A 23,653-nucleotide genomic window follows, 5' to 3' on the forward strand; every position below is an offset into this window, starting at 1 on the left:
AATCTCCCTGGAAGATGGGATAGACAACATTTGAATTTGTGTGTATGGGGGGAATAGTTTAGTCTCCCTTATAGAACCATAGGACTGGAAGGGACCTTTAGAGGTCATCTAGTCCAGTCCCCTGCACTTAGGGCAGGACTAAGTATTATCTAGACCGGGGTGGGCAAACTACAGCCTGCGGGCCACATCCGGCCCGTGGGACTGGCCTCCAAGCTCCTGGCCCGGGAGGCTAGCCCCTGGCCCCTCGCCTGCAGCCCGCTCGCTCCGGCACAATGCTCTGGGTGGCAGGGCTCTGCGCTCCTGGGGCAGCACAGCTGCAGAGCTCGGCCTGACCCAGTGCATGGTGGCAGCGTGGTAAGGGGGCAGGCAGTGTGTGGGGGGGATTGGATAGAGGGCAGTTTGGGGTGGTGGGCAGGGGTGAGGATGGTGGTTGGGCGGGAAATGGGGTTGAATGGGCGCATGGATCCGAGGGGGGTAAGACAGAAAAGGGAATTCTCACCATTTTTAAGGGAGTGAAGTTTCCTCAGTTCAAAAATGTTTCAATCTGATTTTCAAAAAGTTGAGAGAGACTCTTAGGAATTTCTCCTAGTGTGTGTCTGCCTGTCTAATTGAATTTTAAAGGCCTTTCCTTCCATTGTGATATAACAGCCACTAAAACTAGTACACTTAATGTATATGTGAATTTCTTAGAAGTTTATAGTCTTAGGCGGTGTTTCTCATGCACACTGCATCGAAGGTTTGTGGAATGATCTATGCGTATCTTTTTGTTCGTTAATTAGGCTTGGTCTACACTACAGAGTTAGATTGACATAAGGCAGCTTATGTCAAGAGGCATAGGGTTTATGTTGGTGTAGTTAGGTGCAGTAGTTCCTTCCATCAGCTGTTGGCTGTCTTGTCAATGTCACATCTCCACTAGCTTGACGATAAACCCTGGCACCCCAGGCTCCCTGCTGGAGCTCTCCTGTCCTAGGATCCCAGCTCCATGTTTCCAGCTGGGAGCAGGGAGGCAAGAAGCCCCTGGCAGTTCCCCTGCTTCTGGCAGGGAGTGCTAGGGGGCAGCTGGACTCCTAGCGGGGAGCTGTGTGGAACTGAGAGTCTTGACTCAGCCCTCCACACTGCCCCTTTTCAGTCAGTGGAAGCACTCCTGGTGAGGGTAGTGTGGACATCAGCCATTGCAGTAATTACTATGGTCGCTGTAAGTCAACCTAACATAGGTCAACTTAAGATGGTAGTGTAGACATTATATTGTATTTTGCATATAACAGACCATCCCATGCAAAAACAAACTATATAATGAAAATAGAATAAAAAACACAAGGCATGGGCCCTATGATTCCTGCTCATATATAATTGCCTAATCCAAACAAAGTAAATATAGGCTACATCACAAGATACTGCAGTTAGTACAACAGGTGTAATTCAAAAGTCCAGGTGCTGTTAATTCCCAAACTCATGTTGTAATAATACTTTATCATGCTGTATTTCCTTCTGAAGGCTATCAGACTACTCCAGTTTCTAAGATGGATCCTGCTCTTAGTCCCATTAAGTCTATGGCAAATGGTCTATTAATTTAAACGAAACTAAGGAAGTAAGTCCTGAATACATATCACACCATTAAAATACAGCCACTTCTAGGCTGAAGGTTAATAGCATGCTTTACTGCACTGAGGTAGCATAGCATTACATTTCAGCTCTTCACTTGGCAATCTTACATGTATAAATTAATATCTGCAAAGTTCTTGGATGATGTAAGGCCAAATTCTGCCCTGCTCTAAATCCCTTGAAGTGATGGAGCTGCACCCACGGAAACCAGGTCTGAATTTACTCTACAGAGCATATGCAGGTATTACTGAAATGAATTAAGAATTAGGTAACCACTGTAATTCTTGCCACTCCAGGGATGTCCTCCTGTGGCTCCTTGTGGCTGCATGAACATGCAGCAGAGAGTTGGTCATCTTGTCCCCATTGTGTGTGTGGGGAGGAGGGAGATGGTGACTGGTTTTCGGGGGGGGGGGGAGCACCTTCAACTCCTCAGCCTCAGTTGGAGCTGTGGGTGGTTTGTGAGCCAGGGCTTTGCCCAGGTGGCAGCCTGAGTATTATTACTGTCGCGTGTAGGTGCCCCAGGCCAGGCGCAAGTCCCCATAGTGCAGCTAGGCGCTGTACAAACACCGAAAAGAGAAGGCTCGAGGGTCCCAGTCCCTTTGCAGCCAGGGTGTGGGAGCTGTTTCATAGGCGACATGCTCGTGCGAGGCAGGCACAAGAGGGCAGTGACCCTCCCCTGCTGCCCGGCCCCTGGGGAGGCCGCATTGAGGGGAAGCTCAGGTGCTCGTTGTCTGCGTAGCCGAGCGCTACCAGGCGGCCCCAGCAGGTGGCGCTGCGGGCAGGGCGAGCTGAGCCAGCGTGACAGGCCGCGGCCCGGGGGCTCCGCTGAGCGGGAAGCCGGGGTTGGGCCATGGCTGAGCCGCAGGGAGAACCTGCGAATTGCCTCGCGCGCATCTCCGAGTGGGCGGATTCCCACCTCACCCTCATCCGGGTACCTGCGGGGAGGGGGCAGGCTGGGTACAGCCGGGGGGTGGCGGGTTTTCGTCCCAGGCCGGGCCGGGGGCTCCTGTGCAAGGGCCCTGGCGGGGAGGCTCCCTCAGAGCCCGCGCTGCCCTGCCGTTCCCGGCACCACCCGCCTGGCGTCCCGCAGCGCCGGGAGCTCAGCACTGCGGCCGGCTAACCCCCTGCGATCCCCGCAAAGGCAGGAGGCCGCTGGCAGGGCCGCGCTCAGCGCGGGGGCGTGTGGGAGGCGGAACCCGTTACACGCACCGCAGCTGGCCTCGTTAGCGCCCTCCGCTCTGTGCGGGGGCAGAGCGCGCGCGCTGTAGTTAGAGGCGGCGGGCCCAGGCCGGGACAGTTGAGGTGTCCACTGCTGAATGGTTGGGAGCCAGCTGGCTCGGAGGGTGCAGGTTGTGCGCAGCCCACCCGTTCCCGTGACAACAATCCGGAGATGCACCAGCGCTCAAGCAAAACATCCCGGAGTCCTTGTGGTGCCTTAGAGACTAACACATGTATTTGGGTATAAGCGTTTCTGGGCTAGACCCCACTTCATCAGCTGCATGGAGTAGCAGGTATTTTTCATAGTGCATGAAACAATGGGTATGGCTGGGTCATTACAAAACGTAATTTCCCCCTACTGTTACTCACACCGTCTTATCAACTGTTTGAAATGGGCCACTCTCATTACCACTACAAAAGTGATTTTTCCTCATTTGGTATCCTACTGTTAATGGAATTGTCTTGTTAGACTGACCCCTCCACTTAGTAAGGGAACTCCCATCTTTTCATGTATGATGTGTATACATACCTGCTACTGGATTTTCCACTCCATGCATCTGAGGAAGTGGGTTCTAGCCCTTGAAAGCTTATGCCCAAATAAATCTGTTAGTCTCTAAGGTGCCACAAGGATGCCTCATTGCTTTTGCTGATACAGACTAACACGGCTACCACTCTGAAACATTGCTCAAGATTCATCCCTGTTTTAACTCAGCTATCTCCTTTGGCTTTGAATCAATTCACTGGTCATCAGAAGATTATCTGATGACAAATAATCTATGGATGTAAAATGTGAAGCGGTTAACTAGTAAGCATTAGTCCAACTAGTTAACCCACCATAACAGGTTTTAGAGTAGCAGCCGTGTTAGTCTGTATCTGCAAAAAGAACAGGAGTGCTGTAGCACCTTAGAGACTAACAAATTTATTTGAGTATAAGCTTTCGTGGGCTACATCCGAAGAAGTGGGCTGTAGCTCAAATAAATTTGTTAGCCTCAGGTGCCACAAGTACTCCTGTTCTTTTTCCACCATAACAGTTAACTCCTGGCCCCAGTCGCGCTGGATTGGCCCCAGCTGCTTAATCGGTTAACCATTTAAATGAAATATTTTAATTGTTTGAATGTTTAACTTTTTAATTGGTATTTACATCCCTTAAATAAAGCAAGATTAAAATAGAGCTAAGGAAAATAAACTGCAGCATAATAGGAAACCCCACAGGGAAGGTATTGGGCTGTTCTTGAACAATCCTTTCTAAAACTATTGAGACTTTAACAACGTTTTAATAATAATACACAACATCTGGAATCGTGAGCATTTCTAGGAGGGCCTAGACTGAGGGCCAAAGCTAGCCCTGACATAAGCAAGCCCTCCAGGAGAGCTGCTTGCTTTCTGCACCTCTGAGTTTTGCTCTAGAAATTCAAATGGTAAATCCCTGCTTCTGGGTGCCAAGAAGGGATTTATTAGACTTGTGTTACAAATGCTATTTTTTAGTAATGGTCTTCAGTGGTATAGCAATGTATTTAATTTAAAGGTCTATGATTTTAGAGGACAGTTAGAAATTGTAATATGCTTTACTTTGTAAAATCAACACATTTATCATTGTAAAAAGCAGGCAGAGGTACTCTAGCAATATAAGTAATTACATCTATTTAAAGGAATGTTGTGGGATTCAGCACTTAAATACCAACACCTCATGGAGGGGACTTTTCAATGAGGGGTGAAGCCAAATAGTACTAAAACAGCTGTACAGAATAGGTGCAATTCCTATGAGAATTCATAGTTTGAATTTCTTTTCATCTCACTTTTTTTTTTGAGAAGGTATCGCATGAAACAGGGCTAAATTCAGTCCTTGGTTACAACTGTGAAACATTTACTTTCCATGTTGTAAGCAAGAGCAGCATTTGGGATAGTAACACTTTAGAACAAAATATCTCTAACTCTGGAGAAGTCACTTGTAAAGAATTTTACAATCTGTATCCTGAAGATTCCATTTTTGAGATAATTAGTATACATTTTAAATCATTTATTATTATATTTATTTATTATTAAACAGCCATTGTAATTTGAATGGGCCATTTTGCCTGCTTTTTTCGGGGGAGGGGGATGAATGGAGCTAAAAGTAATACAAATAGTGGGATTTCCCAATAAAATGCAATGTACCTTGTTGGATCAAATTAGCTGGATCTAGATGTCATGTTATGGAAGGTATTTTTAAGTACAATACTAAATGTAGCTCCTTTGCTGAAACTTGAAAATTTCTTGCATTTTTCTGTAATGTGTGTTTTCTTAAATTCATCTACTATCATGAGCAACTTGCATTATTAACGTCTTAATAATTTGTGTGATCTGGAAAACTTCTGTCAGACATATTTGGTTGTGAGCGAGATCAATTTTATTATTATGTATTATTTATTAAATCATTTGTACTCTAGATTCACTGAAATACAAAACAGAAAACTTGCCCAAGATTCCCCAGTGAGTCAATTAATATTAGAACTTCTTGACTGCCTGTTACCTCTTTGGTTTTATTTTATTTTTTCTTTAAAGTTTTTAATCAGATGAAAATAATGAGAGGTGGAAAAATTAAGGATTTAAATCTGTTTTTTGCAGAACATTAGCACTGGAATGGCAATAGCTGGAGTCATTTTATTTGCAAAGAGTATTAAATTGGTAAGTTGGGAATAATTTGTTAATGAGCAGTCTTTATACCCATTTGTCACTTTTAGCTGAAGATATATGGGGTCAAAGTGTGTTAATGTTCCACCTTCTTTGTGTTACTCTGGCATTCAAAGCAGGCAGACAGCTAGGGTATCAGATCAGTTGGGTGGTGTTGCCTTGGTATAAGAGAATCTAGGTGTGTCCCCCACTTAGAGCTGTTGGGTTCCAATATGGGGACCTGCATGAATTCTTCTTCTAAACTAAAATCCTAGTTTAGATCTAGTAAAAGCTGCCACCACCCAATCAGGTACGTGGATTGGGACACAGTCCTTCCCCAAAATCCTTGGGGATCCCAAGAGCCCCAAATCCATGGAGTTCTTACACCCAGGAGAAATAAACCATTCCCCCCTGCTTCCTCCCCCCTCCCTTTTCCTAGGAGAGCTACCGGGATCTAACTACAGAGGAATGCCTCCCCTTCCCCTTTCCCTGAGAATTCACCCAAGGAAAGGTCAACCAAGTCCTTAATAGAAAAGAATTTATTAAAGAATAAAAAGAAAGTCACTGTCTCTGTAACCAAGATGGAACAATATACAGGGTCTAAACTTATCAATCTCTGGAGAGAATTCCCCCTCCTTTCTTTCTCAGTAAAAGCAATAACAGTACAGACTTAAAGAAATTCTATAGCAAAACACAGAATTGCAAATACAGAAATAAAAGTATAAGAATACTAGTTCCTTGCTAATACTCACTAGCTTGAATAGAAGAATTTATTGCAGAAACCTGGGAGGACTTGATTAAGATGTCTGGACTCTCTTAATTCCCAAGAGAGACTCTCTAAAAAACAAAGAACAGGAAAAAAACTTCCCTCCACCGGGATTTGAAATTATCTTGTCCCTCATTGGTCCTCTGGTCAGGTGTCCACAGGTACTGCTTGTTAACCCTTTACAGGTAGACAAAAACCTTAACCCTTAACTAACTGTTTATGACAAGGTGAGACAGGGCTGGCATGTAGAGGAGGGGCTAGGAGAAGGGTGTGGCCAAAGTGCTCCTGAATTCTATTGATCCTTCAGAGAAGCTCCTTTACAGTTGTTGCAGCTGGAGCAATTCAGATCTGCTTGAAGGTATTCTCAGTTGATTCTCAGAACTGGATCAGCAGCTCGGGCATCAGTGGGCCACAATGTTGCCAACAGCCTTCTTTGTGGGCTCCACAGGCAATTTGTTTTGGGCAGAGAAGAGCTACTCCCTAATAACTTGCGCTGTATGTTTATGCTGTTCTTATTTCAAGTGTTTCTATAAATGTCAGTTTGTGAAAACATTACATTAGGGTTTGAAAGCAACTGAAAAATAATCCCTATTTTAATGATCTTTTATTCATATTTGAAAAGGAATCTTGAAGTGGCTGGTTTGGTGGATTGGAATATTACAGGCAGTCTGTAAATTCTCTCTTCCACTGGTTTAATATTGCTACGCCTGTACTGAGGTTTTAGAAGTGGTTCACAATCAAACTCTGCAATCTCTAATTGACAGAAGAGTAACTTTAAGCTTTCACATGTATTTTATTGTACTTCATCTTCAAAAAATCTTTAATTAGACATAGCAATAATAAGCTGTGGTTTGGCAACATAATTACACACACATCTCTTGACTGTTCTTTACTTTCAAACTAAACTTTACTTCCAAGGCCAAAAATCATGTCAACTTTGACTTCAGACTCCCTCTGACCTCCTATGTCTCCCTTGTCTATAAACCTCTTTCACCACTTCCAGAATATTGCTAGAATTCCTCCTTTGACTCAGTCTGCTGAATTTCTTATTCATACTGTGATCACATTCTGCCTTGATTGTTTCATTTCTCTCTTTTGCACTTTCTAATTCTTTATTTTCTAAACATTTAATGATTCAAATGTTGTGCTCAGGCAACTTTTCCCCTGGAGACTGGACTATATCATCCCTGTTATCTTCATTCACATCCTGTTTCTCTCCAGTTCCATTTTGCCCTCGTTTTTGTTTTTTTTGTTTTAATTTCAATAGACTTGCTCCTTTTAGTTCCCATGTCTTTCTATAGTCTTCTAGAGAGATGCCTACTCATCTGTCTGTCCTTTCCACGCTTCCAGTCTTGAGACCTTTTTCACTTTACTAATGTATGTAATCCCAGTTGAGTCAACAGCAGAACTCATGTGACTTGGGGTATGTCTACACTACCCGCCAGATCGGCGGGTAGCGATCGATCTATTGGGGATCAATTTATTGCATGTAGTGTAGACACGCTGAATCGATCCCCGATCGCTCTCCCGTCGACTGCTGAACTCCAGCTCGGCGAGAGGCGGAAGCAAAGTAGACGGGGAAGTGGCGGCCGTTGATCCTGCGCCGTGAGGACCCAAAGTAAGTGATTCTAAGTCAATCTAAGATAAGTCGACTTAGGCTACGCTATTCTCGTAGCTGAAGTTGCGTATCTTAGCTCTAACCCCCCCTCCACCCCGCCAAGAGTAGACCAGGCCTATAACACTGATGTTTGTTATCTCTGTTCCTTTCCTGTAACTCTTCATAGCAGGCAGTTACTCTCTACATGTTGTTCTACTTCCTGAGCTGTGATATTCTTCCTTCTCTTTATACTCATCCTAAAATCTTCCCTCACTCTTATGACTGACACACCGGGCCAGCTCCTGGCATTCATAAGACTGCTTTGCACCACATTGGCAATATAAAGATCTTACAGTTTGCAATGTCTGTGGTGCTTGAACAGCTCACAAGGGCACTTTTTAATTCCAAAAGGCAATTGGGGATGCGAAGAGGGAAATTTCTTATCAATATACAAATAAAATCTCTTTATTTCATATATTTCTCGTGTTAGAAAAAATAATTATACAGTTGTTTTATACAGGGACTGAAATTATAGTGCTTCACAAAGCAAATTTGACCTCATACTTTGGAGTCTGACTGTGCCTAATGTTCTTTGAGTTCTTGTTTGGTTATTAGTGGAGCAGTATTCCTAAGTGATCTTTACATGTCCTAGAAATCAATAAGATTTTATATGTAATGTTGTTAATGTGAAACAGTACTGAATAGTATATACTGCAGTCATTGCTTTTTTTCTTGAACCTGTGTGTTTGCGTATGATGGTATTTAAAAAAAAAATTGTCTTTTTGTAAATACAGTTAAATGGCTGTAGGACCTTGGAATGCAAATTAGACCCCATTTTATTTCATTTATTTACAAAACCTTCAAACTTTCTGCCTGCAAGGTCCCATATTTCTCAACTCCTAGTTAAGGGACCTTGCAGACAACAGAGTGAAGGTTTAGTAAATAGAATAAAAATGGGACAATGGGATGTTCAGTTGGCTTTTTTAGAGCCTGATGTGTCATTCAGTGAGAGCAGCATCGATCACTTAATAACTATATGAATAGATTAATCCAAATATATCCTGCATATACAGGGGCTTTAAAATTAAACAACAGGGGCTTTAAAATTAAACATTAATAGTAAAGTTTCTTCATTATCTGTCAGCCCCCACACCAAATCTCTAGTTTATGCTCCAGTTATATCCCACTTTGGTTACTGCAGTATCCTCCCCTCTTGCCTCCCAAACACATATATTGTTCTCCTTTAATCCATACAAAATGCTGTTGCTAAACTCATTGCCTGTCAGATTGATCATGTAAACCTCCCCTTTTTGAATCTTGCAATTGATTTCCCATCTGATGTCAAATAAAATTTAAACGTCTGTCTCTGTGTTCAAAGCTCTACATAACTCTGCCCCTCCTCACGTATACTGCCTTGTCAAGCCTCTCCTGTCACCAGTGTTTCTAAAATTGTCCACCCTTCTGTGAGAATCTGACAAAATCACTTATGTGCGCCTTCCTTGCACCCCTGCCTCATGCATGGGATAACCTGTCTGAGCTCATCTGCAAGACTCCTACCCTTGTTGATTTTTAAGCTTCTCTTAAAGACACACTTCTTCCATTCTGCATATAGTGAATCAGATTGACTTATGTATAAATTGTATATAAAATGGATATTGTTATTGTCTTTCCCCTGACCTCTGTCTACTTGTCTGTCCTTGATTGTGAGCTCCCTGGAGTGGGGACCATTCTTTTTAATTGTGTGGAAAATGTCTAGCAATAGCTACAACAAATTAATAATAATAATAATAATAAAGTTAATTAGTATAATGTAGTGGAGTTTGTAATTTGCAAGATTCATCTTGACAAAATCGTGGTTCAGTGTGATTGCATTTTTTCAAATAATGTGTAACAACTGTTTTTATTTTTCCTAAGACTTTGTCTTACTCTTCCTCCTGTATCAACAGACAACAAAATTTACGAGTGCTTTGGATATACCAGTAGAATTTATAGAAAAGAATGTGAAACTACGAGGAAAGTTATGTCACATAACTGAGAAAGGACTAGAAGTTGAACATGTTCCCATTAGCCTTCCTTTCCTGTCATCATTACAGAGAAAATGTAAGTAAAAGTGCAGGAAGAATGAGGCTAATAATGACGAAATTAAATGTCCTCCAGTTGATACAGTCGATGTCCACTGAACGAGCAAAAATCTGCAACATCTGAATTGTTCCTTTAAAAACTTTTTTAGTGAATTTAGTGCCCTTAGAAAGCAGCTGGAGAGACAGTCATAGAAATTGAAGTTCTGTTCACACACAGAACAGTTACTGTATAAGCAATGGTAGAGGAAGGGTTGGGAGTGAGGAGGGCTTGAGTTCTAATTCTGGCTCTGGCACTGACTTTGTGTGTGGCTGGGGCCATGTTATTTCACCTCTGCTGAAGTTTCCCCACCAGTAAAATGAGGTAATATTTATCCACATACTTTAAAAGTGTATTGTAAGGATTTATTAATACAGTGATTTGAATATGCATCTGTCTAGACATCTTATGTATTCATGTGGTTCCTGTTACCATAGTATCTGAGTGCCTCACAATCTTTAATGTATTTATCTTCACAACACACCCATGAGGCAGGGAATTATAGTTTTCCCACTTGATGGCTGGGGAACTGAGGCATGAGAGACTGAGGCCTCGTCAACTTTAGAATCTTTTGTAGGCATAGTAATGTTTAAGGGTGTGATTTTTTGGACACTTTTATACTGACAAAAATCACAGTTTAGGTTCAGTTATATTGGCAAAAAAGTGCTTTGGCCAGTATAACTTATTTTGTTCAGGGAACTAGTATAAGCTATACTGGCAAAAGCACTCTATTGCCAGTATAAGTTGCACCTACAGCTGCAGTAGGAGGGTTTACCAGTATAACTGATCGGTGGGATTTGATATAGACATTCATTGGGCTTTGAGCACCTAAGTCCTGTAGAGTCCCTAGAATATCCTAGCTAGCACAGATAATGAGAACATCCAAAATTTCATTAGAATTAAAAAAAAAAATTGGAAGGGCTATAAACTCTCATGCTTCAAGGCACAAGCCTGTTTTTAACTGAAGGGGCACAGAAGAAACTTCCATATGGAGAGGTTGTTCTGTAATTGTCCATGTCAGGGTTTCTTGCAGTTTCCAGAAGTAGATGCTAGCAGCTGCCATTGAAGACAGGACACTAATCTAGATGGACCACTGGTCTGACCCCGTTAGGCAGTTCCCATATTCATAACTCCATTGACTTCTGTGAGGTTGTATAACTCCACTGAATCATAGTTGAGTGTGTTTTTACTACAAATACTGTCAGAAAAATATTAATATTTTTTTAAAAAGTCTTTCATACATAGGGAAGATATTTATTAAAAAATGAGCAAACCAGAATATCAAGTGGGAACACTAAACTTTTGATGATGCATCCCTCTGCTGGGCAATTATTTTTACATTTAGTTTAAACAGAATTATCTTTGTTGAATAAATCATGCTGTAACCAAATGTGTCATTGGCTTTAAAGACACTGTAAGAGGTCTGGATTTCAGTCTTCTGAGTACATCCTTGATAGGTTAAATGTCAGCAGAATAAATTCTTGGGCTTGATTTTAATTGCACACATGTTTCACTCTGTTGTAATTCAATGTACTTTAATGGAGTTACTCCTGACATACTGGGGAGAAAGAAAAATCAGGCTTTTTTAAGCAGTGTGATTCTCTAAGAATAAAAATCTGACATTAAGCATTACAGTCTGATGTCTTGGAATCTCTTTTCTTAATGTGTACATAAATTTTCTAGGAAAATATTTTCTGACAGTTTGTAAGTTTTCAGAGACCTGTAGGTCAAAACCATATTATTCTGAAACAGGAGATAAATGTCATGTCTGAACGTATGAGACCAGATCCTCTGCTGTTGTAAATCATGGTTGTTCCAGTGACTTAAATAAATACTCCATGTAAGTCAGTGGAGCTATACTTTTTTGCAGACACTGAGGATCAGGCCCATCGTGTGGAATTGGATCTCTTTCAATCATGTGGAGTAAGAAAAACATTTTTTATATATATAATATATTCAGGGCAATCAAATGGTGTTTTGCTGGTCAGACTTGCTGGAGTGGAGCTGACACCGAATGCTATGGTCTGGTTACAGGAAGAGTTAAAACCTGCACAAATGATGTGGTTCCAGCTTCTTGGAAGGGAGGATTTGGTGCTTGATTGCCTCATTTTAGTAAATAAGGTAAACACAGTAACAAGAAGGACTGACAATTCTTTAACTTTTATTTATATCCTAAGATTTGCAGTGATTATTGGTATTACTTGCTTAATATGTAAGATATAATGGTATTATATTAAACATTTATGCAGACTTTATATATGCAGATTGGAGATAAAATAAATATTTATTTTTGCAAACTCACTTAAAATATTAGTGTAGCTTTTGAGTGGCTAGTTAGCAATCCTCTACACAGTCATGGTTTGTGGCATCTGAAAATACAGTGCAAGCTAGCTCTGTAGTCTAGTGCTCTACAATGTCTTAGAAATTTTGATTGATCAAGTATCTGGTGTATTAAATGTTGTTCCACAGATGTCTGCATATTTCATGTTTAATTAATAAATGTTAAAAGTGAGTTGAATGCTGTACAACTTATAAGTATTTCTGGAGTTCCCAACACCAAACGGGTATAGAATTAGCCAAAAAGAGGTCATTCCTAACTCATAACATTCAGACAATTCACACAACAGATTAATTGAAAATATACTAATAGCGTTAATATCCTTTGTAAATAGCCAAGCGAATACATAAAGTGAAATGCTGCCTTCATTTTATCTTTTTGTAGGGTAGATTTTTCAGTGTGTGTCTGAACGAAGAGATTTTGAGACAAGGGCTTGGCAAAACAACACGTATTGAAGGACTACATCATGACTCTCCATTATACTGGAAGCTTCACAAAAGACTACTTCAAGCAGAACTAAAAGCCTTGAAGAAAAATAAGGGAATATGGAAAGAAGAAAGTTACTTTGAAAAACTTAGAGATCATATAAGTAATAATAAATTTGTACAGAAGTTAAAACAATTTGTAAACTGGCTACGAATACATATTTAAAAGTGAAATGGGAAGGACTTAGCTGGAAAAATGCTATTTGGACATGGACGAGTGTCTCTTTGGCGTGTGCTTTTTATTAACGATGAGCTTATGAAGGAAAGCCTAAGCCTTGATTTTTGAGGCTCCTGCCTCAAGGAAAAATATAGAAAATAGTCCTAGTAATGTTATTTAAAGAGATGTTTAAATATAGTATAATTCTTGTATAAGAATAAACTTCAGCATGATGATGCCTGCTAAAGTGTGTTAAGGCCAATATTATTCAAATATAGGAGTCTAAAGTTATGCTTCTAAATCCTTAATTTAGGCTCTTAAATAAGTGGTCAGATTTTCAAGAGTGCCTAACACCCAGATGACCCCATTTACCTCAGTGGAAATGATTGAAGATCCTATTTTTGAAGATCTAAAATATTCATGTACAGTGTGACACTTTACTTTGCAGTGGAATATAATATGCAGGAGGACTGCTTGAAAACTGAATATTAATTATTAGATATCACTTAAAGAAAATAACTTTCCAATACTTCTGCTTTCCTGGATCTTTGTTCTACATAAGTATTTTTGTTTGAGTCCAATATAAGGGAACACATATGTACTGTTTACTATTTCTGTGTTTTAAAAGTTTTAACATGTTGAATAGCTAGTTCTACTATGTAATTAATAGAAAAGATGACTTGACACAGCTGAACTTAAAAAGAAGTGTGTATAGAAGTTCCTAACCACGAGAATTTAAATTTAGAAACACAGTAGGTGAGCATAAATTAGTACATCAATAAACGACTTATTTGCTTGTAGTATAAATACATTAGCTTATACATTTGTAAAGAGTTGCAGAATTTAAAGATTATAATCTGGTGGAAGTGACCTTTTGAATATTCATTGTTTGTTTCTATTTCTAGGTTAAATCAAGTGAATTATACAGGTTTTGTAGTCAAGAGCACTAAACTCTGTGCAACCTTGACAATTAAACATGGCACATTAAATTTCTTATTCTCCTCTGTTCTTATGCTTAGCTGCAATTTTTTAAAACTGAGGACATGTATGCTTTTGAAGGATGAAATAGCCAAAAAACTTATTATGAGAGCAGTATACTTGTGTGTGTGTGTGTGTTGAACTTTTATGATCTTGATAATAGCAGTTTGCCACCAGAACAGATCTGATATTCTGGCTTTATGAAAAGGTGTATTCCTTTTAAGAGTAGGGCAGGCTGATAACCCTTTCTAGAATATAGAATAATTAGGTCTGTTGAGTGATTGAAAAAATGAAACATGCGTCCATACTGATGACGGGTTCAGTTCAATAACAATCCAAAGGAGTAGAGACCGATGCATGTTCATTTTCATTATCTGAGTCATGCCACCAGCAGAAGGTTGATTTTCCTTTTTTGGTGATTTGGGTTCTGTCTAAATGACCAGCATTGTAACAAATGGCTACTTTTATCTGTGTTTAATTATAGATCTTATAAAGAATAACATAGTCCTGATGGCACATAAGGCTGTATTTCCATTCAGGAGTTCTGCTGATAAGAGACCACAAAAGCAAACTCCTATATTTGTTTATGTTTATGATGTTTTTTTTCATTGTCATTCAGGACTGATCTATAGAAAGGCTCCATTCAGAAAAAAATAGCTATGGTGTTCCAGACTGTGCAGATCTTGAAAGGGTGCAGATCTTGTCTCTGTGGGAGGCCTGTCTATTCAGAAGCTAATAATAGAGTAGAAACAAACAGCTCTGCAGCAGCCAGTTGTGGAGCTGATAGGGAGGTAGGAAAAAACTATTTTCCTTGTGTGCCCATTAATATCCTATCTATACTGAGCATCCTCCAGTTCCTCCCTGCTGCCTTAGCAGCACTGCACATAATGAGCATTTCCAGCTTTAGGGTGCAGTACCTGCATGATCAGGGATAGGGGAAAAGACAGATGAGACTACATGGCCCAGGCAGCTCAGTCTCTGAAATTCTGTATACATTATAAACAAACCTCTTAATAGGGGCGGTGTAAGTGAGAGGCGATGCCTCCAAATGGCCTGTTAAATAAAAATGGTCAGGTTTGCATTTCCCCTTTACTGCTATAGGGGATGTTAAAGACAAATGGTTGTCATAAATAACTCTTCCTGATGGCCATAGCCACCTCTCTTAGAAGTTTGTCAGCAAATTTTGGGTCATGGTCTTTTTAAAATCCTTCCTTTTGGACTAATAATAAAGTTTAAGTTGTGGATTGAGTCCTGCCTATGAAGTATAGGGAGGGCTTCACTGAGCATATAGCAATGATTATCAGTGGTCAGAGAATTCAGCATTGTAAATGCTATGTCATTTACTGTGCACACCCAATAGTGAACTCACTGAAGGCAGGAGAGAAAGAAACAGCAAGAAAAATTCCACCTATACAAGAGTCATATAAAAAGAAAGTTGATAAAAACAAAAGTATTTCTTTCCTTTCCCACACCTGGCTAGCTAGAGATCATGCAGATTCCCTTATGTAAAATTCTCCACACCCACTGTGTAGATCTTTAAATATAAAAGAAAAATTACTATACTGAAAATAGAGTTTTGTTAGATTTCCACTTCTTTCATCATGGGAGTGATGTCCTGAGCTCTCTGAGCCAGAGGGAAACTCAAAAGGCTTTTGAAAGGTCATAGATATTCTGTATTGGAGGGGTGTCAAATTCATTCTGGAGACAGGACCAAATTACATTTTAATTATTGTCCACCGGTGAATGTAGATGAGGCGTATGTGTCTTTCTTCTCTTTGAACTTCCCACTGTGCAACAACTCTCAAGTCCTCCTTTATGATAAACTTCACTCCCAGCCCCTTCCTCAGACCATCTGCTAGAATGATCAGCAATCAAATTGTTCATGGTGACATTTAAAGTGTCACCACTGGACTTTTGCATTAATGCTCCAGTGAGATTAATGGGGTGGGCAGGAGAATCTATCACAGTCAGAGCCATTGCCGAGGATTGAAAACTCCCTTAAAGAAATAAATTAAATAGATTCTTTGTGAATATATCATGCAGGCCACATAAATATGTTAAGTGGGCCAGATGAGGCATTTGATATCTACTGCTGGATCAAATATTCAAAAGGGGTTATAGAAAACAAATTAATGTTTTGTATTTATTCAGAGAGCTCTGGAAACTTAACTGTTCCATTGTACAGTCTTGAGACAACAGGAGGCAGGGTCTTTCCAGCAAGGGATTGTGATGGTGGAATTCTCTCTCCCATTAAATTCTCCAGGGCTACACTTGATTTATTTTATTCTTTTTCTTTCCCCTCCCCTCTTGCCTAACTTGGTTCCTGTTCTGGGATTTACTTGGACTTGTTTAACTAGTTGTAAATTATGGGCCATATTCTGAGTATTCTTGTGTGAACGGACTGGAGATAAGAGTGCACAGGGAGCCCCTTCACTCCTCTGGCTGCTACATGTATAAGATAGTCATAAGTCAGTATAAAGCACACGAGAGGAGTGGTGCTAGTTTGCTGCTAGTGTTAATGGCGGGTAGGCACAGAGTGGGTGAATAGCAGAGGTGCTGGAACAATTCTGGGGGTGCTGAAGATGGAAACCATGTATTTGATATTTGTTATTACTACTTCAAGCCAGGGGCTGCAGCAGCACTCCCACTACCCCTCGTTCCAGCACCACTGGTGAATAGTAAGTTTATGTAGGGTGAATAATGTTAGTGAATGAAGGGTGTGTGAGAATAGAATGTGTGAGTGCAGTGTAAGTACAGATGTAAGGAGGTGAAAGAGTGAGTAGGTTAACTTACCTCATGTAAAATTATAAGGAACTAAGTATATTTAATAATGTATTTAATGGATCATATATGTACATATATATTAAAAAATAGCTAGTCATATTATAAGCAAGTGCATAACCAGTATAACAAATGGGAGAACTAGTTTGTAGGATGGCCTTTGAATAACCTTTTGGGAGGGTATGCAAAACAAAGTTGTTTGGCTAATTAAGATTTGACGTACTGTCTATTCTGTTAGTCAACTCTTGAATTGTCCTTCATTTTGGATACAGGACAAGGATTAAGTTAATCGGCGGTCATGATGGCCCAGCCAAGTATAATCAGGATAAACAAGGAAAGTCCCCAAAGATCCTGTGAAATATTAAGATTAATAGTTTTTATGGCTAATAAGTAGATAAATATGTTACATAATCTAGTGTTATGTGGAATCTTATATTTGGTCATAGATATTGTTAATCATTATTATGTAACAGATCAGAGATGAGGGGTGTTGATAGAAAGCAGTGTGTCATCTTGGGCATAAAAGAGTGCATGGAGACGTCTTTGCCTTTGTTTAGGTACAACCTTGTTGTATGTACTCAGCCAGATCATTGGCCTGACATGCCTTAAATGATCACTGGGATGTGGCTATCTGTACCTATGCTGAATAAATCTGTTCCTTGGATCTGAACTCTAGACTTAGCAGTGGTTGTCAGCTTTGCTAGGTTCGTAAGGTAACCTGTGGGCCTGGTTGGTGTCCTGAAAACATCCTCAAAACAGGTAGCGTAAACGTGAGTTTGAATGAGTGCAGGGGGAGAGAGTGAAGATGGAGAAAGGAAGATTCTTGGGGCTTGATTCTGAACTCAATCCAGTTTTATCCTTTTGTTGCACACTGACTTCAGTAGTTACTATTTGCACCAGTGTAATCAAGAGCAGAATTTTGCCCATGGATTAGGATGGAGAGAAAAAGGGAGAGGTTGAGAAGAGAGAATCAGGCAGAGGGCCTGATTCTCCACTGAGAGACCAGTTTTGGGTCTATATAGTTTCAATGGAGTCAGACCAGAAAAACCTGAGAATCAGGTTGCAAGTCCACAAGAAGAGAGAAATAGAATAAAATAATTGAGCGCAAGAGAAAGGAGGGAAAAGACAAAAAGTGGAGACAAAAAATGAAACGGATAGAGAAATTATGAAGAGAAAGGCAAAAAGATAGAAATAATACAACTTCATTAAAATAACAACATTGTAGCTTTTATTTCATTTTTCTAAACTAACCTGCATTTTAGGGACAGCTCTAAAGATTATTTTAAGAGATTATTTTAAAAATGCAACTGATCTTGTTCACACAGTTTTCCCCTTTTGACTCATAAGGGAGACACTACATCTTATTAAGCCATGGCACCAACACATCTACAGCAGGCTTAGTTACCAAAATTCCAACAACACAGGTGTAGCTGATCAGGAAGACAATTAATTATAGGCACTGCCTGCTGATGGAGAGAGGAACTCCCAGTGCAGAGGAACCTGCATTTGTTTTCAAGCCACATGCCATCTTTTTAATAATAGTAATAATAATATAATAAATAAGAGTTTAGCTGGATTACAGGCTAAGAAGAAGATAAACATGTCACATAATCTAGTGTTATGACAGAGACCCTAGGACAGTGGTCCCCAACCTTTTCGTCTGGCGGGTGCCAGACGAAGGACCGTGATGGAGGTCGAACATCCACCGAAATGCTGCCATTTGTCAGCGGCAAGCGGCGTCATCGAGAGGCGTCGCCACCGAATTTCGGCGGCATTTTGGTGGATGCTCGACCGCCGGCCAGGACGCGGGCGCATTTAGATGCCCCCGTGGGTGCCATGGCGCCTGCGGGCACTGCGCTGGGGACCCCTGCCCTAGGATATTCTTTGATCAGATCAGTGTTAAAAACAGAATAGGAAGAAATAGAGATTCAATAAAGAATGTGGAAGAGTTTCAGCACTACTGGAAGAAAATCCGTTCTGAGGATGTACAACATAATTAGATAGCAGATTGGATTAAAAATGTGTGAGAGAAAATTAAAAACCACAGAATAGAAGAATATGCAGGAATATCAAAGAAAAAAGGAGATAAGGTATTGAAAAGCACAAAAAATTGTAAAGCACCTGGATCAGATGGGGTGTATAGATTCTGGTTGAAATGCTTAACTCTCCATGACTATTTACTTGAACAACTTTATAAATGTTGGAAGAACAGATGTCCAAGATGGACAGGAAGAACTGTTCTCATACCAAAAAAAAAAAAAGGCCACAATGATCCTATGAATTATAGACCAGTCACACGTTTACCAATGACGTGGAAACTGCTAATGGCAATTCTGGCAAAGATGAGATCCGGATCATGCTAGCACGCAGTGGAATGAAGCACTCCTGAGCAAAAAGACTGGATAGTAAACACGAAAGGGACAAAAGGATATCCGCCTCATGATAAACAGGAGGATCACAGAAGATGCAAAATAAACAAAAATATAAAAATGAAATAAAATTGAGATTGCTTAGATAGACTAGCAAAAGGCATATAATGGTGTCCCTCCTACATTTGTTGATCAAAATGCTCAGGGTTCATCCAAAGAACATTTCCTTCCTGCAGCAATCTGTGGTTAACTGGAACACTCAACTCTACCTCGAAGGGACTCTTGTTGATGAGGTCCAAATTAAAAGAGAAATATTTTAAGGAAATCCCTTATCACTAATGCTGTTCACAGTATCGATGTTGCCACTGACACGGATGACCCAGGAGAGAAATTGTGTTTATCTTATCAGCAAAGAGTAAAAACTAGTTAATCATTTGGTACGTATGAAGGATCTTAAACTATATGAATGGTCCCAAAAGGAGATATAAAAATTGATGTGTAGAAAAGTTTGGTCAAGATATAAAGCTTGTCTTGGCTGAATATGTGTCAGCGTGTGTAAAAAGGGGCAAACTGGTACAATCACATGACATACAAGTTAAAGAAGATACTATCCAAGATTTCTCTCAGCCTAGCTCCTATAAATACCTTGGATTCAGGGAACTGTTGGAGTTACAACATTAAGTCAAAGTAATAGTGAGGAAAGAATATTACAGACAAATAACTACTAAGGATGAAACTCAACCTGAAGAATTCAATCCACCCTATTAATATATGCATGATGCCAGTAGTACAATACACTTGCAAAGTGATCAAGTGGAATTGAGGAAAAGAAAAAACTGACATCCAAACAAAGTTTCTGGTGATCCATAGAGAAGTGAGTAGCTATCAAGACATGAACAGGATGTACATTCAATGATGTGATGGAGGAAAAGGTCTGCTATCTGTGGAGGAAGCAATTGACATTGAAAAATATAACATATGAGAAGTTGGCCACAGTAAAAGATCTTCTCATTGTGATAACAAGTGAGAGCTGAGTGCACATCTCAGACCTAGAAAAGCATAAAAGAAAGGAGAAAGCAAATTGCCAAAGAAAGGCTTGAAAAATTTAGAGTGGTGAAGAGAGATTGAATCTGTTAGTAACTGAAGATTAACAAACTCATGGTTTGTAGAAAGATACCTCATTATGAGTGCACAAGAGCAGTCCTTAAAGCTTAATTACATTCAAAACAAAACTGATTGACAGAACTGCTCCCCTAACTGCAGAATGTGTTCCAAAAAGGAAGAGATGGAGCATGTGTTGAGCACCTTCAGGAGCCTGGCTGGGAGAGAATATATGAACAGAGACAATGAGGTTGCCAAATGTTTGCATTGGAACCTCTGTGGAGTGCTCTAGTCTAGAGGAGGAAGAGTCCCAAGATTTTTATGGGCTCTAGTAATTGTCACAGAGCAAACGGGACAGGCAAACATGCCAGACATAGTTGCTGTAGAAAAGAAGACAAATAAGATCATGCTAATTGATACTGCCATACCAACAGACAGAAAAATAAAAAACCAGAAGAGAAGATAGGGATGTATTAAGAACTCTGCCACAAGCAGGAATGACTGTGGAAAACTAGAGCAGAGATGATCCCAGTGATTATTGGAACACTTGGAGCAATCCCTAAAGGTATGACTGAGCAGCTCAGGAACATGTTAGGAGTGAAAGACATCAGAATCAGTGACTTCCTGAAAAGTGCTTTTAGGTGCTGTGATGAAGGTCAAAGGAGAATGAATGCATTTGAACTCCTCAAATGAAGGAGTTCTGTAAGGAAAACTCCTGAACTCCCCAAACTACAGAGTCGGTTTGTGGTGACTCAGGGAGAGAAATTTTAGACGGTAGCTTTCCCCTTTTTATGCTTAAAGATCTTGTATATTGTGAAGGGCTCTTTGTTTAAAAAACAAACAGCTACCAGATGTAATACTGAGGGATAATATATATATTCAAAGGTGAAGCTCCCCCCCGCCCCCTTTTAAAGGTGCCTAACTCACGTTTCACATGCAATTACTTTGAGGATAAAGTTTCTTCCGTTTAGCCCATGATGCTTTGCTGTGCAATTGCAATAGCCCGTGCTGAATTGAATGACAACAATGGATTGTTTCTATGGTATCAGCCAATCAGTTGCTGGACAGAGATGAAAAGGTGAAATTTAAGATGCTGCTCCAAGAGGTCACATTACTCCCTCTGCAGCTCCCCATCGCAGATGTGTCTCCTAGTCTGACAAACTGGCCTGACAATAATGTTCTCACAATCTGTAAAGCCCAGGAAAACCGTGGCATATCTGTCAGTTTGAGAACAGGACAAAAACTAAAACTTGATCACTTCTTGGCTTTTTTGACAGTGACTGAGTATGGTGTTAATCTATTTGATGCATGCTCTGTGAAAGGAATTATATAATTATTCCCTGCACTTGCAGGGGATGGATGGGATCCTCTGAGAGGGCTTTTCCATCTCTAATTTTTTGATCTTTACAAAAAGAAAAGTGTTTTCTTGCATTTTGAACGGGCAGTAACATTGTTACTGCTTCTCTGTGTAAAGTGAAATACAAACATGACTCGCACAATGTGACCCATACTTTCTTGGAGCCTTCTTATTGGAGGAAACTTTGAAATAGAAGGTGAATGAAAAGCTGCTTAGTACTCCCAGCAGACTTTGAACTAGCAAACAATAGGAGCACGCTGAATAGAAGCGGAGACAAGAAATGCTGGAATACCTGGTGCTGGATCACTACCACTTCAGAATCCTTTAGATAAATTCATCTCCTGTTAGAAAACAGGTTTCAGAGTAGCAGCCCTGTTAGTCTGTATCCGCAAAAAGAACAGGAGTACTTGTGGCACCTTAAATAAATTTGTTAGTCTTTAAGGTGCCATAAGTACTCCTGTTCTTTTTGTTAGAAAACAGAAACCAAGTTCGTGCATTTTAAGTGTTCAGGGTGGACACACAAATGAGATGCGGCAGCTTGCTTCGCTTTTTTGCAGAAAGTGCAATTCACCCGGGCATGGAGGGACCATGGGATGGAAGGCCGATTCCAATGCAACATAATCACAGTAGTTCTGCTCTCTGTGTCTGGTATGTGTGTGGGGAGCATTTGAGGGAAGATGCTTGAGGAGCAGAAGTGGAAAGGAGCAAACTTGCCTCTCCTGACTGACAGAAGTAGGCTCTGCACCACCTCCACATAAACTATGGCAGAGAGGAGGTTTTACAGCAGGTTAGGAGAGAAACAGAGGGCTAGGGCCAGTCCTGTGGCCACCACCCGCACTCCTATGCAGGGGTCCACCCTAGGGACTCAGGTAATATAGGTGAGATAGATAGTTGCAGTGGAGGAGGGGCTGCAGAGCAGCTGTCCACAGGTTGGTAATGGATTTAATTCTCCCACCCCCAGCCTCTGTAGTTCCCATGTACTCATGCTTTCCCAGGATGGGGTGAGGACCCAATCCTCCTGTCCCTGTTCATGAAGTTGAATGCCCATTGACTTCAGATGGAGTTTTGCCCGAAGAAGGACTGAAGAAACTAGGCCAGACTATCAAAAATGACACCCCCCCAGTGTCTGCAACTATCTTGATAGTATGGAAATGGCAGAATAACCAACAGCACCCAGCGTGCTGGGGCAACTCTGCTGCGGTCAGCACAGCCCCCCCCAGCGGGGAATTGACCTGCCAGGATCGTGACCTTACACTGACTCCAGCGGGAGCAGGATCCGGGCCCGCAGCTGCCACCCCCCCCCCCATCCCCCCTTCCCCGGGGAAAGGGCCTGGCAGCGACTGCTGCACGGCGTGTGCGGCCGCCTGGGCTCCGTTCCCGGGGCGCTCCGGTCCGGGCCCCGCTCCGGGTTTCTCCTGCTGTCGCCGCGCTGCTGGGGGGCATTGCTGTGTGTGTGTGTGTTTGAATGAGGACGCAGGTTGTGGCGGCAGCAGAGCTGGTGCCGGCGCCTTCTCTGCCGGTTGCTCCTGCTGGGGGAGCCCCGCTCTGCACCCGCGGCGGGGGGGACAGGCCCTAGCGAGAGGGAGCCGCTCAGAGGTACGGGCTCGCCCGGGGGTGCAGGGCTAACGACAGGCACCAAGTGCTCGTGAACTTTCCCGGGGCAGGCGGTGGCTGCAGCCCAGTAAGTTGGGTGGCGCAGCCCCCCGGGCAGCCGGTTTCATCTGGCGGGGTAACACGCTCGGCCGGGAGATGGATAGGAGCTGTCTGCTGTCACCCGCTGGGCCGGGCCAGACGCCTTGGAGCCACCAGCCTCCCCACGAGGGGAGCTTCGCGCCAGCGGGCGGGTACCGACTCGAGGGGCAGCCAAGGGGAGGCAGGTTTGGTTCGCTTCCTTGGAGTAGATGTAATGGCCTCTCCGAGTGTCTCGGCCCCAGGGAGCCAGGGAGAGGTCATTGTGTCTGCTGCAGCCCCTTTGGGGAGGCATGTTAAGCCCTCCGTTTAATGCCATGGAAATGAGGAGCTCACACTAGTCTCAAATGGCGTGAATCATTTGCATTTAATGGAAGGGGGACAGAAGGCAAAGAGAGGCGAGGAGCGCAGGCAGAAGAAATGACGGATATGCAGTTACTAGATACAC

General features: G+C 41.6%; 1 protein-coding gene and 1 long non-coding RNA gene across 14 annotated transcripts; one reads left to right on the forward strand and one right to left on the reverse strand.

The window, feature by feature from the left end:
• The first annotated feature begins 1,948 nt into the window (after positions 1-1,948).
• C9H3orf33 (chromosome 9 C3orf33 homolog) lies at positions 1,949-13,938 on the forward strand. 13 transcript variants are annotated; one of them, XM_039489671.1, is made up of 7 exons: positions 2,788-3,113; positions 5,247-5,289; positions 5,425-5,484; positions 9,779-9,932; positions 11,821-11,873; positions 11,985-12,071; positions 12,673-13,938. In XM_039489671.1, the coding sequence occupies exons 1-7, from the start codon at positions 3,052-3,054 to the stop codon at positions 12,937-12,939; spliced, it is 726 nt and encodes a 241-aa protein (XP_039345605.1). In that variant the 5' UTR covers positions 2,788-3,051; the 3' UTR covers positions 12,940-13,938. The 13 variants fall into 13 exon arrangements, with proteins under 13 accessions (XP_039345607.1, XP_039345614.1, XP_039345606.1 ...); XM_039489680.1 differs by lacking the exons at positions 2,788-3,113; positions 11,821-11,873 and adding an exon at positions 2,304-2,322 and having other exon boundaries at positions 11,911-12,071; XM_039489676.1 differs by lacking the exons at positions 2,788-3,113; positions 11,821-11,873 and adding an exon at positions 2,404-2,533 and having other exon boundaries at positions 11,911-12,071.
• LOC120372501 lies at positions 7,110-21,148 on the reverse strand. The gene is made up of 2 exons (XR_005585011.1): positions 21,087-21,148; positions 7,110-7,833 (listed from the first exon to the last, which is right to left on the reverse strand). It is a non-coding gene; the product is annotated as an uncharacterized LOC120372501 (long non-coding RNA).
• Between the last annotated feature and the right edge of the window lie 2,505 nt (positions 21,149-23,653).

The sequence above is a fragment of the Mauremys reevesii genome, linkage group 9 (genome assembly GCF_016161935.1).
Source record: "Mauremys reevesii isolate NIE-2019 linkage group 9, ASM1616193v1, whole genome shotgun sequence".
Lineage (NCBI taxonomy): Eukaryota > Metazoa > Chordata > Testudines > Geoemydidae > Mauremys > Mauremys reevesii.